The following is a 20,000-nucleotide window of genomic DNA, read 5'->3' on the forward strand; positions in this document are numbered from 1 at the left end:
CGGTCGATCGCCAACTGCCTCACCCTCTCGCTGGGGTCCGTGTGCCGGGGGTCGCGCCAAGAAGCCTGGGGGACGAGAAAGGATGTTAGAGATGCTGTGTTTTGCAAAGATGTGGTAAGTATGAAGTGAAGGAGAAGACCTGGGGGTGTGAAAGTCTACGCTGCTGAACGGGATATAGGTGACTTAACATTAGATAAAAGAAGTTTATTGGAAGGTGAGAGACATGTTTTCGAAATCTGACCTTCCAGTAAACTTTGTGTTTTGCGTTTTCTTCTCAGACATCTTATCTACGGGATAGCCTGTTTTCCCCATGCACTGTTTTACATAATCATCGTCGATATGCTAAGTGTGTGTGTGTGGTCCTCTCTCTTTGTAGATAAAACCTAGAACACGCCTCCCTAGATACATATAAACAGAATCAACCAACCAACCACGAGAAAATCACTAATACATATTTTTGTGTGTTCCTAGTCATACACTGCCAGAGATACAAGGCCTCATCGACCGACTCGTCACAGTTACTCGATCTCCTGCCCAGGAATGTAAACTCCCCCGATGAATGTATCGTCTTGAATGTGAACATACACCCCCCTCTAAAAAAAGAAAAGAAATAAAATAAAGAAAAAAAAAAGGGAAAGAAAAGCATACACCAAAAAAAAAAAAAAAAAAAAAAAAAAATATATATATAAAGCCCGCGAGAAAAAGAAAGAAAAAAAAGAAAAGAAAAGAAAAAAAAACACCTCCCACGTAACACACCCTCATCACCATCAAACCTGTTCCATCCCACTTCATCACATCTCACCTGGGAGTGGAGTGATGAGGCGCAGCAAGAGGCGTGGGAATGCCTGGAGGCAGGGAGGGAGTGGGCGGGGGAGTAGGGTTGGGAGTAAACCTGAGAGAGTGGGGAGGAGGCATAGTGAAGCGACTCCCCCATGCCACTCTCTGTACACACCTGCAAGGGAAAGAAGACGTGTTAGTTTTTCGTTATACAAGGGATCGACTAAGTGGTTGCTTTCAGAGGTTAGGCTAATATTTGAGGGTTTAAAAAAAAAGAAGAAGGGGGGGGTGTTATTCTACGCAAGGGACGGATTTTCTATGTGATGTTATTCTGGCAAGTCGTGTGCGAAATTTATTTATAGAAATTTGTGTGCGGGTTAACTGGTTGGGAAAATTACCAAAAAGTGCATATAGAAATTAATCAGTTAGAGCTTATTATGCATATGTATAGTGACGGTTCAGTAACGGGCATCAATTGATAATATATTATGTTTGGTAATTGAGGTATCAGATTATGATTTGGATCGGTGCACGCAGTGAGAGCTCAAAAGTCGTTTGATGTAACAATTCGGCTCCTGTAAATTCTATTTTCCTCCTTACAGTTATATTTCTCGGTCTTCTCCTTCGCTGTCTCTTCTTCTTCTCTGTCTCTTCTTCTTCTTCTCTCTCTCTTCTCCTTCTCTCTCTCTCTCTTCTCCTCCTCTCTCTCTCCCTTCTCCTCTCTCTCTTCTCCCCTTCTCTTATTACCTTCGTCTTCGTAACGCTGACTCTCTGTTTCCCGGTCTCTTGTCTTCTCTCTTCGTCCTCATAGCCTCTCTCTTTCTCCCCATGTTCCTTGTGCTTTTCCCTCCTCTCTCCATTCCTGTCGTTATTATCTTCTCCTTTCTTCTTTTCTCATTCTCTAGCTATCTATCTCTATCTCTTCTTCATCCGTTCTCTCCTTCTCTCATCTTCACCATCTCTGTTCCTTTCATCCTTCTCTCTCCCTTCTATCCATCTCCTTCTCTTCCCTTTATACTCCTCCCTCCCCCCTTCCATCTCTCTATCTCACTTCCTCCTCCTCCGCTTCTTCCCCCCCTCTCTCTCTCTCCCTTGTGTGTGTGTTCTCTCTCCCTGTGTGTGCGTGTCTCTCTCCCTGTGTGTGCGTGTCTCTCTCTCCCTGTGTGTGTGTGTCTCTCTCTCTCCCTCTTTCTCTCTCTCCCCCTCTTTCTCTTTCTCTCTCTCTCTCTCTCCTAGTATCTCTCTCTCTCTCTCCTAGTCTCCTTTTCTCTCTCTCCCCCTCTTTCTCTTTTCTCTCTCTCTCTCCTCTCCCAGCACACGGAGCAGCCGCGTGGTGGAGTCTGCTTGGTGAAAGGTAAACAGGCCGATGAAATGTCGACGTCAAATCGTGTTTCGTATCGATGTAACTCTAATGGGGCCAATTTCTCACCCTTGCACAACCGCTGCACGCTCGAGGAATATATTTGAGTGAAACTTGATTAAACTAGGCTCGTTCTTTCGCCCTTTTTTCTTAAACGAAATATATATATATTTTTTTCTGTGCGTTTTATTTTCTTTCTTTTTTTAGTTTTGTTTTTCTTATTATATAAAAGGGTGTTGAAAAGCGAGGGAGGGAGGGAAGGATAGAGAGGAAAAAGGAGGAAGAAGGAAGGAATGTGGGGAAAGAGGGAAAGAGAAAAAATGAGGGAGAGAATGAAAGGGAAAGAGAAAGATCGACAGAAAGAGAGAAAGAAAGAAAGAAAAAAAAAAATAGAGAGAGAGAGCGAGAGAGACGGATAAATAATTAGACATATACATAGATAGATAGATAAATAGATAAAGAGCAAGAGCGAGAGCGAGAGAGCAAGAGACCGAAAGAGAGCGAGAGAGAAAATCCAATGACGAACAACCTGTGCATTTTAAGACAAAGTTCCGCCATCAGATCAAACTTTTCGGTCCAAAACGCATTAATAATTGTTTCCTTCCGGCCGAATGCGATAAACGAGGGATGGCCGCGTGAAAACCACCCCCCTAAAAAACGCATCTTTAATAATGATGATGATGATAATGCTAATAATAATAATAATAACAATAGTAATAATAGTAGTAGTAGTCGTAGTAGTAATAATAATAATAACAATAATATTCATGATAATAATAATGATAATAATAATAATAATAATGATAATAATAATAATAATAATGATAATAATAATAACAGAAAAAGAAAAAGAAAAAGAAAAGAAATAAAAAACACAAGAACAAGAACAAGAAAAAGATAGGAGAGAAAAAAGAAAAGAAAGAGAAAAAGAAAGAGAAAAAAAAGAGAAAAAGATAAAGAAGAGAAAAAAGAAAAGAAAAGAGAGAAAAAAAGGAAAAAATAATACAAAAAGAAGAAGAGGAAAGAAAAAAAACAAGAAAAAACAAAGAACAAAGAAAAAAAGAGAAAAAAAAAACGAAAAAAGAAGAAGAAAAAGAATGAAAGAAAAAAACGAAAAAAGAAAAAACAAACAAAGAAAATCTATATGAAGCGCGTCTGTCTCATTGTCAGTCGTCAACGTAACTGATTTCACTCATCTCTAATTTTTTTCTTTTTAATTTTCATTCTATCTTTCAACTCTCGCTCTCTTTCCGCCGGCTAAATTGTCCAATCTTATAAACACACATCGGTAGCCAAGCACATCAGATAAATCTAATGAGATTTTTCGTTTCCATGGCAACCGCATCGCTGAATACATACATCGCCATCACTAATTTCCTTGATGTGCGCGGCTGAACCTATGATTCCGCGAGGTTTATTGCTAATATATATCTCATTTTCCTTTCAACTCCGTCGCTTTGCCTTCAGTTCGTGATCGCATTTCTTCGCTCTGTCTTTCTCCTTCCCCATTCGCATGAAACCGCGATGAAGACCCGCCGAGGGACAAGGTGCTCTTATAACTCCTCTTCCCTCGTTTCTTCTCCTCCTCCTCCCCGCTTCTTCCTTCCTTTCCAATCCTCACGCTCGTTTCTTCTCCTCCTCCCCGCTTCTCTTTCCTTCCCAATCCTCACGCTTCATTAACGCTTTATTGTCCTTCGCTAACCTCGCACCTTCCAAAATGGCCGCCATCACACCTGACTTACTTACTCAGGTCTTACGCTCCGCTGCCGCTGTTTGCATCGCTCTCCCTTTCTATGTCGTCTTTGTCATTTCTGATTTTCTTTGTTATTCCATCGTCCTCGCTCTGTCCCTTTCTCCGCAAGGTATTCTCGGTCTTCTTCATCTCCAGCCTCGTCTTGGATCAACTCCCCTCCTAAGTTGAGCTAATTTGCATATTTGTTTCCTATTTTTTTTAAATCTCCCCCTCTCTCTTTCTCTCTCTGTCTCTTTCTCTCCCCTCTCTCTCTCTCTCTTATCCTCCCTCTCTCTCCCCCCACCTCTCTCTCTTTCCTCCCTCCCTCTATCCTACTTTTTTTTTTGGTCTGTCTCTTTCGTTTACCGCCTTTGTCAATTTTCATCTACGTTTCCTCCTTTCCCTCCGTCCAACATGCAATTAATTTTTTATCCGTCTCATCTTTTTAGCGCCTTAGTCATTTTTTTGTGAGAGGTTATCATCATTGCCTTATTATTACATTCTTTCCTTTGTGGTAATCCCGAATTAAGGGAAAAGAGACGAGATTTTCCTGTCTCGCTCGCGAGTTTTCCTGCTTCTTAGCTCACGTTCTGAAAATCCTTATCGCTCTGTTATCACAACTTCGGTGGTCGAGGCTCTTCCCCGTGAGAACAGAAAGATAGAAGAAGTTTCAAATTCTCATTCAGTTATTAATAATAATAATAAAATGTCATTGCGGTTCTAGTTTTGTGTTGGATTCATATCTTTATCTCTATCATACCTTTATCCTTTTCTGGAATATCGACGCGAAGAAAAACACACAAGCACACAAAATGGCAGTGAAATAAGATTCTCATTTCAAACATGTCGTTGCCTCGACGTTCATATATTCCAAGCAAACAATGTATTTCTCTTCAAACATTCCAGCTTCTTTTAGCCAAAGTTGCGGACGCTGTGAGCAATGTCCTCTGACCGGAGGAAGTTTCCGGTTGCTGTAAACATAAGTATTGGGCTTTTGAGTCACTTCGGTCTAGCGCAATATCCAGCAAGGCGGCATGTATTATAGACCGGGAGCCGAGGAAGGCTGCATATTGTCCGGAATTATTTATGTGGACGAACAATGGCCGGGCCAGAGATCTTTTGTCGTATTTCTCTCTTTCCCTGACGAGATTTACGAAGTCCCGGACCACCGCGCTCTCAGCAGGAAAGGGATCCCGACGTCCCGCTGACTGCTGACGTCCTCGGGTCCCTTTCAGCGTCTGAGGTTTGCGCCTCCGCCCATACTTTGCTGATTACACACTCTTTTCGAGCTGGAGGCGGACGTTCGAGAATATATCATAACGATTGCCAAAGGTCCTTTCTCTCGGCGGCCATTCAGCCTCTCCATCGCGTGCCTTTGTTATCCAGCAAGAAAGGAAAGGTTATTCGGTCCCGCCAGGAATCTAATTGCATCTAAATGGCAGTTTATTTCTTCGAGTCAGCGGCGAGCGGTCCCTCCTCCTCTCCCTGCCTGCCTGCGCCGGGTCGTCCCTCTCTTCCCCGGACTGAGCGGCAATTTAGCTAAACGCGCCGGGATAAAGATTCCTGCCGTTTTTACCTTCCGAGAAATGTATGAAGTCGACGGCGTGTGATCATTTAGTTTCATGCGACGCGTCTGACTCGCACTTCCTCTAAAAATCTCCAGATCGTTATTAAGACAAATGGAATTCTCACGTTATCCATCTCGTCTCTCTCTCTCTCTCTCTCTCTTTCTCTCGCGCCTATCTCCCTTCGCTGCTCCTCTGGATTTCACTCAAGAGGCCGCTGTTTGTCCGCAGAATTACGCCATTCGCTGCAGCTGATCCTCCCTTTTCTCTGTCCTCCGTCATCGAGTGTGCAATTTGTTCACACGTTGCAACTTACCCAACATAAGGGTGAAAAGGAAAAGAGGAAAGACTCAATATGCAGACAGGGCAATATCTATCCTGTTTTCGTATTAAAATTACCTGTCACGATGCACTAATTCACATTGCATATATTTTATAATGAAGCTCAAACTCTTTTATATCACACGTAGGGCAATGACGATGAACTGCACAGCAAATCATTTGCAGAACTAGAAATTGATTAGATATATTAAATATAAAAGTAAAATGTACGCTAGTGCAAAGGCAAATGGAAATTATCAGGATGACAAAAATTGTGTATGAAAGAAAATGAGAGAAGAGAAGAGAAGAAAAGAAAAGAAAAGAAAAGAAAAGAAAAGAAAAGAAAAGAAAAGAAAAGAAAAGAAAAAGAAAAAGAAAAGAAAAGAAAGAAAGAAAAGAGAAGAGAAGAGAAGGGAAGGGAAGGGAAGGGAAGAAAAGGAAAGGAAAGGGAAGGAAAGGAAAGGGAAGGAAAGGAAAGGAAAGGAAAGAAAAAGAGAAGAGAAGAGAAGAGAAGAGAAGAGAAGAGAAGAAAAAAGAAAAGAAAAGAAAAGAAAAGAGAAAGAGAGTGAGGCATAGAGATAGATAGATAGATAGATAGAGATAGAGAGAGAGAAGGGGGATGGAGAGAGAGATAGATAGATAGACAGATAGAAAAATAAAGAAAAAAAAAAATATGAAGAGAAATAAATAAAGAGAAAAAAGTATGAATACGAGAAAAAAAAAACGAAAAAAAAACGAAAAAAACGGAAAAGGCCTTCAACTGCCTTAGCGAATGCAAAGTGGATGGACGGGGAAAGGAATGAGGGGGGGGGGAGGGGGGGGAGGGGATATCACGAAGACCTACCAAGTCATGAACCGTCATGAACCTGCAAAAGGGTGTTTGGAAGAAGGAAACTGGCGAGATATCGGAATGTTTGACCGCGCGAGGAAACAGGAAAAAAACGATGGTGAAAAAGGGGGATGAAGATAAGGAATAAAATCGAAGATAATTACCTTTTTTTCATACATTTCTTTTAACGGGTCTTTTTGAGGTTTCATATGGTGGATATATACATTTTCTGTGAATGATTCATATTCATACGTATAGCTATATTTTTTTTAACCGATATTAAGTTAAGGAAAATATATATTCAAGGAAAGATTCATCCATAAAATTGAAGGTGAATAATTTGAAGACAAAAGGTGGAGGAGGCAGCATCTACAAGTTTTTTTTTATACTAGAAGAAATTGGAGATCAGTCGACTATACATACGTACATATATACATACACACATATACATACATACATACATATGGATGTGCATTCATATATATTATATAATATATATATATATATATATATATATATATATATATATATATATATATATATATATATATATATATATATATATATATATATACAATATATATATATATATATATATACACACACATATATATATATACACATATATACATATACACATACATGCACACATATACATATACATACACGTATATGCATACACACGTATGTGAAATATACAGAAGCGCTGAGAAATCTATCTACAAAAGTATGTTAAAGGAAGGTGAGGAAGCGCGGCCAGGTGTTGACTACCGTGGAAAGGTGCCGGAGAAGCCAACTGTGGATAGCTTTTTGAAAGAGATTAATTACCTTTGATTTCCTCTTTTTCTGAAAGTCAGCGGCGTGTGGATACATCAATAAGGGTTAATCAAGTTTCATTAATAAGATACACAGTCAGCAAATGATGTGTTTTCTCTTGATATTACGTTATGCAATTTCGATTAGTCAGTGAGCGTAACGTATCACAGTTTTTTTTTGTAGACACGTAACTCACACTTCAAAAGTATACGTACATGAAAGTCTTAAAAAAAAGAGAATAAAATCCAAAAGTGACACAAATATGATATCAAGCTATTCCTTACCTCGTGGGAGAGGATGTGAACTTTCTTGAAGGAAGCGATAGTGGCATAGGAATTACTTCTGAGGGAAGAACCGGCGCCTCTCCCCCCTCCGCCGCCCTGAGAGGTACTGGTGTCGCCTACATAACCGGGGCCGCTGTAGTATCGACACGTCAGGGACCTGCCAGGGATGGATGTGATAAAGAAAAACAAAATATAAATCTATTTATACATTTTCATGCGCTCTGCCTCTGTCCTTCCTACATTTACATACTGACTAAATAATTGCAATACGTCATGAAACTTCAAAACATCTATATTCACTTAGTTTACAACATTCCCACTACAAAAAACAAAAAAACAAAATCAGCAAAAAAAATCGTTAGTATCATCCCCCAACAATAACAATAAACTATCCCTTCCTCCCAAGACCAAATCCCTTCTGCCCCAAACATTAAGAAACCAGCAAGCAATTACATAAAATGGAACCGAAATTGTTATTCCCGCCCCGTTCACCTTCGGCCATCCACGTTTACTATTTACGAGGGAGTCAGACTGTAAACGTGTGTGTTGCGTGCGGCTTCTTGAGCTGAGCAGACTCCCTCGGGGGAACTAGGATTAAAGGCCGCTCCCCGAGGAACCTCTCGAGCCAAAGGCTTATGGCTGGACAGAAACGCATTAGACATTCATATACATATGTGTGTATACGGAATGAATATATATACATTATTTATATATATATATATATATATATATATATATATATATATATATATGTATATGTATATGTATATGTATATGTATATGTATATGTATATGTATATGTGTATATATATATATATATTATATATATATATATATATATATATATATATATATATATATATATGTATATATATTATATCTTCTTCTTTTAACGGTAGGTTCATGTCTGAGCCGCCGTGGTCACAGCATGATACTTAGTTTTTTCATGTTGTGATGCTCTTGGAGTGAGTACGTGGTAGGGTCCCCAGTTCCTTTCCACGGAGAGTGCCGGTGTTACCCTTTAGGCAATCATGCCGGTGGTACCCTTTAGGCAATCATTCGCTACTGACCTGGGCCGGCCTGCCCGCACAGTGGCTAGGTAGGCAATCGAGGTGAAGTTCCTTGCCCAAGGGAACAACGCGCCGGCCGGTGACTCGAACCCTCGAACTCAGATTGCCGTCGTGACAGTCTTGAGTCCGATACTCTAACCATTCGGCCACCGCGGCCTTATATATATGTATATATATATGTATATGTATATATATGTATATATATATGTATATGTATATATATGTATATATATGTATATATATATATGTATATGTATCATTCATTTAACAGTAGGTTCATGTCTGAGCCGCCGTGGTCACAGCATGATACTCAATTGCAGTTTTCACGTTGTGATGCTCTTGGAGTGAGTACGTGGTAGGGTCCCCAGTTCCTTTCCACGGAGAGTGCCGGTGTTACCTTTTTAGGTAATCATTCTCTCTTATTTCATCCGGGCTTGGGACCAGCACTTGACTTGGGCTGGCTTGGCCACCCAGTGGCTAGGCAGGCAATCGAGGTGAAGTTCCTTGCCCAAGGGAAACAACGCGGCGGTTGGTGACTCGAACCCTCGAACTCAGACTGCCGTCGTGACAGTCTCGAGTCCGACGCTCTAACCATTCTACCACCGCGGCCTTGACGATCATGGGTTTCCATGATTTTTCTTGGCAATTTAGAGCGGTGGTTTGCCATTGCCTTCCGCCCGGGTTTTTTTTTTTTTTTTTTTTCCGAGTCACCATCTCTATTTACCCGGCACTGACTTGGGCTGACTTGGTCCCCCAGTGGCTAGGCAGGCAATCGAGGTGAAGCTCCCTGCCTAAGGGAAACAACGCGGCGGTCGGCGACTCGAACCCTCGAACTCAGACTGCCGTCGCGACAGTGTCGAGTCCGACGCTCCAACCACTCGGCCACCGCGGCCCCATATACACATATATATATATATATATATATATATATATATATATATATATATATATATATATATATATATATATATATATATATATATATATATACACATATGGGGCCGCGGCGGCCGAATGGCTAGAGTGTCGGACTCAAGACTGCCACGACGGCAACCCGAATGCGAGGGCTCGAGCCACCGGCCGGCGCGTCGTTCCCCCAGACAAGGAACTTCACCTCGATTGTCTACCGTCATGGGAGCCCACAGTCCAGTGGCATGTTCCGTGCCGGTCTCAATTCAACCCCGATGAATGGGGTTAATTTTGCGATCCCTCAGTTATGATATCCCAGGCAAACTCCTGAAGTTTCAGAAGTTGATTTGAAACCTATCATGCCTCCCTGCTGCGGTCGCCTCGCCCTCCGCGCGAAAAAACTCGTCAATTGGAGGTGTGTGGGTGTTGTGGGTCATGCCCTCTTCTGCCCTGTATGAGCTGCGATGGGTCATGCCTTCTGCTGCCCTGTGTGGGCTGCGACGGGCTATGCCCTCTGCTGCCCTGTGTGGGTTGTGACGGGCCACTGCAGCCCTGTGTGGGCTGCAGTGGGCCATGTCCTGTGCTGCCTTGTGTGGGCTGCGATGGGCCATGTCCTGTAATGGCTCGTGTGGACTGTGATGGACCATGTCTTGTGCTGCCCTGTGTGGGCTGCTACAGGCATGTATATGTATAATATATATATATATATATATATATATATATATATATATATATATATATATATATATATATATATATATCATCATCATTTAACGGTAGGTTCATGTCTGAGCCGCCGTGGTCACAGCATGATACTCAATTGCAGTTTTCACGTTGTGATGCTCTTGGAGTGAGTACGTGGTAGGGTCCCCAGTTCCTTTCCACGGAGAGTGCCGGTGTTACCTTTTTAGGTAATCATTCTCTCTTATTTTATCCGGGCTTGGGACCAGCACTGACTTGAGCTGGCTTGGCCACCCAGTGGCTAGGCAGGCAATCGAGGTGAAGTTCCTTGCCTAAGGGAAACAACGCGGCAGTCGGTGACTCGAATCCTCGAACTCAGATTGCCGTCGTGACAGTCTTGAGTCCGACGCTCTAACCATTCGGCCACCGCGGCCTTGACGATCATGGGCTTCCATGATTTTCTTGGCAATTTAGAGCGGTGGTTTGCCATTGCCTTCCGCCCGGTGTTGTTGTTTTTTTTTTTTTTTTTTTTTTTTTTTTTTTTTTTGAGTCACCATCTCTATTTACCCGGCACTGACTTGGGCTGACTTGGTCCCCCAGTGGCTAGGCAGGCAATCGAGGTGAAGTTCCTTGCCTAAGGGAAACAACGCGGCAGTCGGTGACTCGAACCCTCGAACTCAGATTGCCGTCGTGACAGTCTTGAGTCCGACGCTCTAACCATTCGGCCACCGCGGCCCCATATATATATATATATATATATATATATATATATATATATATATATATATATATATATATATATGTATATATATATATATATGTATCTTCTTCTTTTAACGGTAGGTTCATGTCTGAGCCGCCGTGGTCACAGCACTACACTCAATTGCAGTTTTCACGTTGTGATGCTCTTGGAGTGAGTACGTGGTAGGGTCCCCAGTTCCTTTCCACGGAGAGTGCCGGAGGTACCTTTTAGGTAATCATTCTCTCTATTTTATCCGGGACCAGCACTGACTTTGGGCTGGTTTGGCCACCCAGTGGCTAGGTAGGCAATCGAGGTGAAGTTCCTTGCCCAAGGGAACAACGCGCCGGCCGGTGACTCGAACCCTCGAACTCAGATTGCCGTCGTGACAGTCTTGAGTTCGATGCTCTAACCATTCGGCCACCGCGGCCTTGGCGATCATGGGCTTCCATGATTTTTCTTGGCAATCTAGAGCGGTGGTTTGCCATTGCCCTCCGCCCGTTGTTGTTGTTGTTTTTTTTTTTTTTTTTTTTTTTTTTTTTTTTTTTTTTTTTTTTTTTTTAAGGTAATCTGGGCTTGGGACCAGCACGGACTTGGGCTGGCTTGGTATTTTTTTTTGTGTGTGTGCGAGTACCCAGCTATCAGTTATAATTCCAATTCTGAGATGCCCATAGCACTAGTGCTACGATGCTTAATATATGTATTTATTTATCTGTAAAAAAAATACAGTACAGAGGCAATGTTTCTATTTGTTCTATTTTATTTTTTTTTTAAATTTTTATTGTCATTCAGCAAAATCTGAGGAAAAAAGAAACTGGCAGACAGAGATTGGCATATATGGCATGAGTTGGGAGACAGCTGAAGATGCCAGAAAAGGAAGCCATCCTGTTCGAATTATGGCAGCCAATGTCAACTCCGTGTGCTGCGATTGAGAAAATAGGAGTGAGGTGTTTTTTTCATATAATGGCTAATATCCCCGATCTTCCAGGGGCGCCTCCTGCACTCCCTCACTATCCCTGAAGGCGCTGTCCCTCCTCCTGCAGGGCGTCCACGAGCGAGTCCAGCCCAAGACGGTCGGCAGGCTCCGCGCTCTGGCTCCTGGCGAGCCACTGCGCCAGCGCCCCCTTCGCACTCAGGGCAGGGAACAGCGTGGCGAGGAAGAACCCGATGCTGTAGACGTCGGTGCAGCTGGTGGACTCACCACACGATCTGCCGCGCATCTCGGGGGCGTAGTGCATGCTCGTGTCCTCGCCCCAGCTGAGGAGGCTCCCGCTCTTGAAGGTCATGCCGAAGTCTATCACAGTGACCTCGGGGCCGCCGGGGGTCATGCGCACGCAGAGGTTGTCGCCCTTGATGTCGTTGTGGACGAGGTCGTGCGAGTGGATCGCGCGGAAAATCCTGGCGACTTGCAGAGCAATAGAAATTCTCTGCGTGGGGAGCACCTCGGCCCGCTGCAGGTACTTATCCAGGTCAATGCCGGCGCATTAGGTGACCATCACGAATCGCTTCGGGCAAATGCCAACGAGCCGCTGGACGCCAGGCACGGCCCGGAGAGTCTGCATGACCTTGGCCTCGCCGACGGCAGAGTTAAAGGCGTCGATGTCGACGCAGAATTTCACGACGAGATTCTTCGCGGGGTTCAGGAATGCTATTCCGGAGGTGCCTGCGCCTAAATGCACAGGACTGTGGCCAAGTGCGGCCCTGGCAGCCCGAACTGGCCACAAGGGCAGGGCGGCCTCCCGGCAATCCTTCTTCAAGTATTTGACCTGCCTTTTGGTCGGCCTGGTGATGTCCGGGTGATGCATCTTGGGTCGCTTCGGGTCTGGCCGAAGGGGGTCCTCGGGGGCGCTGCGCTTTGGCTCTCGGTGCGAGTTCATGGTCCGCGCTTCAGGCTCAGGTCTGAGAGCTTCTGCATTTCGTGGAAAAGGAGGCGAGGCTATTGCCTGTGGTATCGTGGGTGTGTGTATGTGTGCGTGTGTATGTATGTGTGGTGTGTGTGTATGTGTGCGTGTGTATGTATGTGTGTGTGTGTGTGTGTGTGTGTGTGTGTGTGTGTGTGTGTGTGTGTGTGTGTGTGTGTGTGTGTGTGTGTGTGTGTGTGTGTGTGTGTGTGTGTGTGTGTGTGTGTGTGTGTGTGTGTGTGTGTGTGTGTGTGTGTGTGTGTGTGTGTGTGTGTGTGTGTGTGTGTGTGTGTGTGTGTGCGCGCCATATGTACATATATATATGTACAAATACATGTGTATATATGTATATATGTACACCCACAACCCTACAACCGCATCCTCCTCACAAACGACCCTAATCTCCCCTAACACCCCTGACCCCCCTAACCCCTTAACCCCTTCCCCTCCCAACCCCCTCGTGACCCCCCCCCCCCGCCCTCCCCCTCCAGGTACTCACTGGTCCCGCGCCCGCTTGACTCTGAGGTAGAGGACGGAGGCCACGGTGATGACCAGCACGGTGAAGGTGCACGCGCACCCCATGGCCACGTAGAGCGTTCCCAGGGACGTGGACATCCACTCCGGCCGCAGGTAGATGCTCTCGTTGCGTGGGGCGAACTCTTCTGGGGGCGGAGGGAGGGCGTGGGGGTTAGTGGGTGGGTGTGTGGGGTGTGTGGATGGGGTGGGGTGTGTGTGTGGATGGGATGTGTGAGTGTGGGTGGGATGTGGGGTGAGTGGTGTGTGTGGGTGTATGGGGTGTGGGGTGTGTGGGGTGTGTGGATGCGTGTGGTGTGTGGGTGTGGGGCGTGGGTGGGTGGAAGACAGAGAGGGGCGTGGAACGGGTGGGGGAGAGGAATAGGGTGGAGAGAAAGGGAGGATGGGAGTTAACGAAGGGCGTGATGGAGAAAAAAGAGAAAATTTGTGAAAAGGGATAGGACAGGTGCGGAAGGAGAGAAAGTGAGAGAGGAAAGGAGGAGAGAAAGTGAGAGAGGAAAGGAGGAGAGAAAGTGAGAGAGGAAAGGAGGAGAGAAAGTGAGAGGGCGAAAGGAGGAGAGAAAGTGAGAGAGGAAAGGAGGAGAGAAAGTGAGAGAAGGAAAGGAGAGAGAAAGTGAGAGGGGAAGGAGGAGAGAAAGGAGAGAGGATAGAGAAGGAGAGAAGGGAGAGAGAGAGAAGAGAGGAAAGGAGAGAGAAGAGAGGAAAGGAGAGAGAAGAGAGGAAAGGAGGAGAGAAAGTGAGAGGGAAAGGAGGAGAGAAGGAGAGGAGAAAGGAGGAAGGAGTGAGAGAAGGAAGAGGAAAGGAGGAGAAAGGAGAGAGGAAGGAGGAGAGAAAGTGAGAGAGGAAAGGAGGAGAGAAAGTGAGAGAGGAAAGAGGAGAGAAAGTGAGAGAGGAAAGGAGGAGAGAAAGTGAGAGAGGAAAGAGGAGAGAAGTGAGAGAGGAAAGGAGGAGAGAAGTGAGAGAGGAAAGGAGGAGAGAAAGGAGAGAAAGTGGAAGAGGAAAGGAGGAGAGAAAGTGAGAGAGGAAAGGAGAGAGAAAGTGAGAGAGCGGAAGAGAGAGAAAGTGAGAGAGAGGAAGGAGAGAAAGTGAGAGAGGAAAGGAGAGAGAAAGTGAGAGAGGAAAGGAAGAGAGAAAGTGAAGGAAAGAGAAAAAGGAAGAGGAAGGAGAGAAGTGAGAGGAAGAGGAGAGAAGTGAGAGGAAAGGAGGAGAGAAAGTGAGAGAGGAAGAGGAGGGAAAGAGGAAGGGAGAAAAGGAGAGGAAGGGAGAGAAAGTGAGAGGGGAAAAGGAGGAGAGAAAGTGAGAGGAAGGAAAGGAGAGAAAGTGAGAGAGGAAAGGAGGAGAGAAAGTGAGAGGGAAAGAGGAGAGAAGTGAGAGAGGAAAGAGGAGAGAAAGTGAGAGAGGAAAGGAGGAAGAAAGTGAGAGAGGAAAGGAGGAGAGAAAGTGAGAGAGGAAAGGAGGAGAGAAAGTGAGAGGGCGAAAGAGAGGATAAGAACGAGAAAGGAAGTTGTGTTTGGAGTGTAAATGGGGGAGTGAGGATTAATGAAGAATGAAGGGGAGGAAAAGGGCAAAGGAGGGGAAGAAGGGGAGGAAAAGAACAAGGTAGAGGAGGAGGAGGAAGACGAAGAGGAGGAGGAGGAGGAGGAGGTGGTGGTGGAGGAGGAGAAGGAGAAGCAGAAGAGCAAGGGGGAGGAAAAGAGTAAGGGAGAGGAGGAGGAGGATGAGGAGGAGGAAAAGGAGGGGATGATGATGACGTGAAGGGGACACGGAAGTAGGATGATGATAACAGCGATAATATAAATAATACTATTCATTATAAAACGGATAACAATAATATAAATAATAATGATAATAACTACAATAGCACTAATGCTCTTACTGCTACTAATGGTGATCATTAACAGTATTATCAACATTCTATCATAATTACAAACAACACAATAATAATAGCGATATAAACAACTTTTTAAAATTACGTTATAATTATGGTTACTACAATGATATAAACAATATTATAATTTTCCTTATTATCATTACTATTATGACAATCTATAACATAAACTTGTAAAAGGCTATCAACAATCATCATCAAAATTTGATGTAAAGAGCACAGTAAGAGTATGGTAAAATGACAGAGAGAGAGAGAGAGAGAGAGAGAGAGAGAGAGAGAGAGAGAGAGAGAGAGAGAGAGAGAGAGAGAGAGAGAGCGAGAGAGAGAGAATGAGAGCGAGAGAGAGAGAGAGAGAGAGAGATAGAGATAGAGAAAGAGAAAGAGAGAGAGAGAGAGAGAGAGAGAGAGAGAGAGAGAGAGCGAGAGAGAGAGCGAGAACGAGAGCAGGAGAGAAAGAGAACGAGAACGAGAGCGAAAGAGAACGAGAACGAGAGCGAGAGCGAAAGAGAGAGAGAGAAATATCAAACCAGAGACAGAGAGCCAGAGAGCTCCGTAGCGAGACATATAGATAAATAGATAGAGAGACCAAGCAAGAGAGAGCGAGAAGAGACGGAAAAAAAGCCCGAAAGCCCGAAAGAAAAAGTCTACTCAGAACCGCCGCCAACAGCCTCCCAGCCCAGAATCTCGCGGGCTGAGGGGCCATCCCAGGCCCAGTCGCAGCATCACGTGGCCGCACCTTTGAGGCATATCTTCTTCCTCTTGATGGTGATGTTGGTGAGGTTGTGGTTCCGGCTGTGGGTGGTGATGTTCAGGTGCAGGTTGACGGTCACCTCAGCGCTCACCCTCCCTGTGCACGGCAGCGACACCCTTCAGGGGGAGAAGAGGGGAGAAAAGGACGTTGAGTGGGGGGAAATATAGGGGGAAATGATAGTTTGGGGGATATTTGTGTGTGTGTTTGTGTGTGAGTGTTTGTGAGTGTTTGTGTGTGAGTGTGTTGTGTGAGTGTGAGTGTGAGTGTGTGTGTGTGTTGTGTGTGTGTGTGTGTGTGTGTGTGTGTGTGTTTGTGTGTGTTTGTGTGAGTGTGTGCGAGTGTGTATGAGTGTGTGTTGTGTGTGTGTGTGTGTGTCCGTGTATGCATCCGTGCGTGTGTGTAAGATCACGCAGGTATACGCGTGCGCGTTTGCAATACTATAAACACATGAAAACACATTTTGCACGAATGTATAGCAAGCCCAAGAGTACCCAAGCATAACACCACACACACCCACACACACATGTCCGTGCGTGCAAGCGAGCGTGTCTGTGAGTGTCAGCAAGCAACTTGTTCCGGGTACTGCCATAACGTGAGCGTGTGGGGAAATAGAATAATTTTTTTTTGACATGAAGTGAAATTGAATCCTGCGGACTGTAGGGCATCAGGGGTGAAGTATAACAGGATACACAACTAACACGAAACCTGATGTAAAACACTGAACGTTAAAGCTGCGCTGCCATGATCTTTGTAAGCAGGGAGGGAGGGAGGGAGGGAGGGGGGCTAGGGAGGGGGAGGGCAGGGAGGGGAGGGAGGGATAAGGAGGGAGGGATAGGGATAAAGAGATAGGGAGGGTGGGAGAGGGAAAGGAGGGATAGGGAGGAGGGGGAGAGGGATGGAAGATAGGAAGAACTAGGGAATGGAAGACACGGATGGAGGGGAGGATGAGGGAGAAGGAATGGGAATAGGAGGATGAAACGGGGAGATAAGGAGAGGAGGACGGAGAAGGAGAGAAGGGAGGAGAGGGGAAGGGAGAGAGACAGGGAAGGAGAGAGAGAGAGAGAGAGAGGATAAGAGAGGGGGAGAGGAGAGAGGAGGAGAGAGAGAGAGAGAGAGAGAGAGAGAGAAAAGAAGAAGAGGCAGAAAAGAGAAACAGAGAGGACAGGCAATGAGACAGAGAAAGGGAGGAGGAAACGGAGACGGGAACAGCGATAGATGCGAAAAGACCATGAGGGTAGAGAAGGGGATGGAGGAAGGGGGGGGTTTTTTCGTGGAAAAGTGCATGCGATGGAAGGGAGGGGGGATAAGAGCGGGGGAGGATGGGAGCGGTGCGCGGGGGAATAAGGACTGGGTGGCCTGGGGGGGGGGGGGAGAGAGAGGGGGAGGCGGGGGAAAACACACGGGGGGGGGGGGGGGGAACACGAGGGGGGGACGGGGGGCGGGGGGAAAACACGACGGGGGGGGGGGGGGGGGGGCGGGGGGAAAACACGGCCAGGGGGGAAAACGACGGGGGGGGCGGGGGGAAACACTCGGGGGGGGACGGGGGGGCGGGGGGAAAACACGACGGGGGGGGGGCGGGGGAAAACACGGCAGGGGGGAAAACGACGGGGGGGGCGGGGGGAAACACGACGTGGGTGGGGTGGGGGGGATATGACGGGGAGGAAACACGATGTGGGGGAAAAATACGACACGATAGGAGAAAAAAAAACGATGAGGCGGGGGATACGACAGGGGGGAAAAACACGATGGGGGGAAAAATACAGCGTTGGGGGGGGGGCGGGGGGGGGGAAAGACGATGGGGAAAATACGACGGGGAAAAAACAACGGGAGGAAAATACGACGGGGGGAAAATACGACGGGGAAAAAACACAACAGGGAAAAAAAACAATGGGGGAAAAAACCCACAACACGATGGTGGGGGGGGGGTTGATACGACGGGGAAAAACACGACAGCGTAGGCGGGGGGGGGGGCGACGGAGGAGAAAAAAAAGTGCGCGGGGGGAAAACGCAACGGACGCGTAAGTACAGCCCCGCTCAGCCAAGGTGGGGAAGGGGGGGGTAGGGCAGGGGGTAGGAGTGGGGGAGAGGGGGTCGGGGAGTGGGAAGGGGGTTATTGTTAGGTTGGGGATTGCCAGGGGAAGGGAGGAGGGGGGTGGTTGGTTGGTGCGTAGATGGGTGTAGGAGTGAGGGAGGGAGGGAGTGAGTGAGGGAGGGAGGGCGGGAGGGAGTGAGGGAGGGAAGGGGACAGGCGGTTGTGGTAGCCAGGGGAGGGTGAGAATGGTTGTGGTTGTAGGAGGTGGGGGGGGGGTGTTAGGGACGACCAGTTGTGGTGGAAGTGGGGGGGTAGGGGAGGTGGGTGAAGGGGGGGAAGAATGCGGTTCTGGACGTGGTTTCAGGCAGGGGGAGGGGGAGGGGGGTGGGGGAACAGACAGCATGTTATGGTAGACGTGGAAAGGGGGGGGGTTGAGGGGGGGGTTGTGGGGGGAGGGCGGAGAAGGTGGGCGAGGCAACAGGGGAGAAGGAGGGGGGGGGTAGTTGCAGGGGAGGGTAGAGGGGGGGGGATTGCAGTTGCAGGGCGGGTAGGGGGCAGTTGTGGTGGGGGAGGAGGGGAGGGGAGAGCTTGCCGTGGTAATCTATTTATGATGCCGAGGGCCAAGTGGGAGGAAGGGGGAGGGGGGGGTAAAGGTGAGAGGAAAATGGATATTAGATAAAAAGAAAGGGGAAAGAAAGGGAAAAAAGTGAAAAGGGGGGAAAGGAGAAGGAGAAAAGGGGTAAGAGAAAATGGAAGGAGAGAAGAGGGAGGGGAAGAGAGAAAGGGGAAATGAAGAAGACTAAGGGGAAGAGGAAGAGGAAAAGGAGAAGGGAAAATAATACGGGGAAAAGGAGAATCAGAAAAGGGTAAGGGGAAGACGAAAAGAAGAAAAGGATCAATAGAAGATGATGGATGGGAAAAAGAAAAAAAAACAAACAAACAAAGAGATAAACAGATGAAACTGGAAGAGATAAAGTGGAAAAAACAAAGGAAGGAAGGAAAAAGAAAAGGAGAATGAGAGGAGAAGACGCAAAGGAGGATAAAAAAGATAAAAAAAAAGAAAGATAAAAACAGAGAAGTACAAAGGGGAAAGGAGGGGGGGAGAGGGGGGGGAGAGACACCATATATATTATGGCTATTACATAATAAAAAATACAGTTAGAATTTATTACGAATGTACAAAAACGAAACCGGCTTAAGTACGTGTGTTTGTGCGTGTGGCGGGGAGGGGAAGGGGGAGAGTGAGAGGGGAAGAGGTGAGGGGAAAGGGGAAAGGGTGAGAGGGGAGGAGGGTGAGAGAGAGGAAGGGGTGAGAGGGGAAAGGGGAAAGAGAGAGGAAGGGGGAGGGGAAAGAGAGAGGAAGGGGAGGGAAAGGGGAAGGGAGGGGAGAGGGGTGAGAGGGGAAGGGAGGGGAGAGGGGTGAGAGGGGAAGGGTGAGAGAGAAAAGGGGTGGAGAGGAGAGGGGAAAGGGGGAAGAGGGGGAGGGGGAAGAGGTAACAACCCTTCCCTTCCGGATCCTATGTTCAAAACAACAAGATTAACCGGAAGAGAGTGTGCCAGTGAGACTTCTGTGAAATATTTAGTGCCATAATTGTTATTAATAACAACTTTAATCTCAACCTTGGCGTTAATTAAGCAATGTAATTAATAATGTTGTTATTATCATCTTTTCCATCTGCTATTCGGTCGACTATCGTTAATGTCATAATTATTCATATTTGTATTATAATTTTCGCTATTTTCGGCGTAATAGTAAAGATGATAATAATAACGATGGTAATAATGATAATAATAACGATGATAATAATGAT

At 46.2% G+C, this 20,000-nt stretch overlaps 1 protein-coding gene across 1 annotated transcript in view; it reads right to left on the reverse strand.

Moving 5' to 3' along the window:
- Window positions 1-20,000, reverse strand: part of LOC119572904 (tyrosine-protein kinase RYK-like) — a 97,212-nt gene that overhangs the window by 7,094 nt on the left and 70,118 nt on the right. Inside the window, exons 3-7 of the mRNA XM_037919854.1 lie at window positions 16,143-16,273; window positions 13,484-13,646; window positions 7,685-7,841; window positions 803-952; window positions 1-65 (exon numbers count right to left, since the gene is read on the reverse strand). The exon at window positions 1-65 is cut by the window's left edge and continues 7 nt beyond it. Coding sequence (XP_037775782.1) covers window positions 1-65; window positions 803-952; window positions 7,685-7,841; window positions 13,484-13,646; window positions 16,143-16,273 — 666 coding nt within the window. The remainder of the gene's footprint in view (window positions 66-802; window positions 953-7,684; window positions 7,842-13,483; window positions 13,647-16,142; window positions 16,274-20,000) is intronic.

Source organism: Penaeus monodon, chromosome 5, assembly GCF_015228065.2.
Source record: "Penaeus monodon isolate SGIC_2016 chromosome 5, NSTDA_Pmon_1, whole genome shotgun sequence".
Classification (NCBI taxonomy): Eukaryota; Metazoa; Arthropoda; class Malacostraca; order Decapoda; family Penaeidae; genus Penaeus; species Penaeus monodon.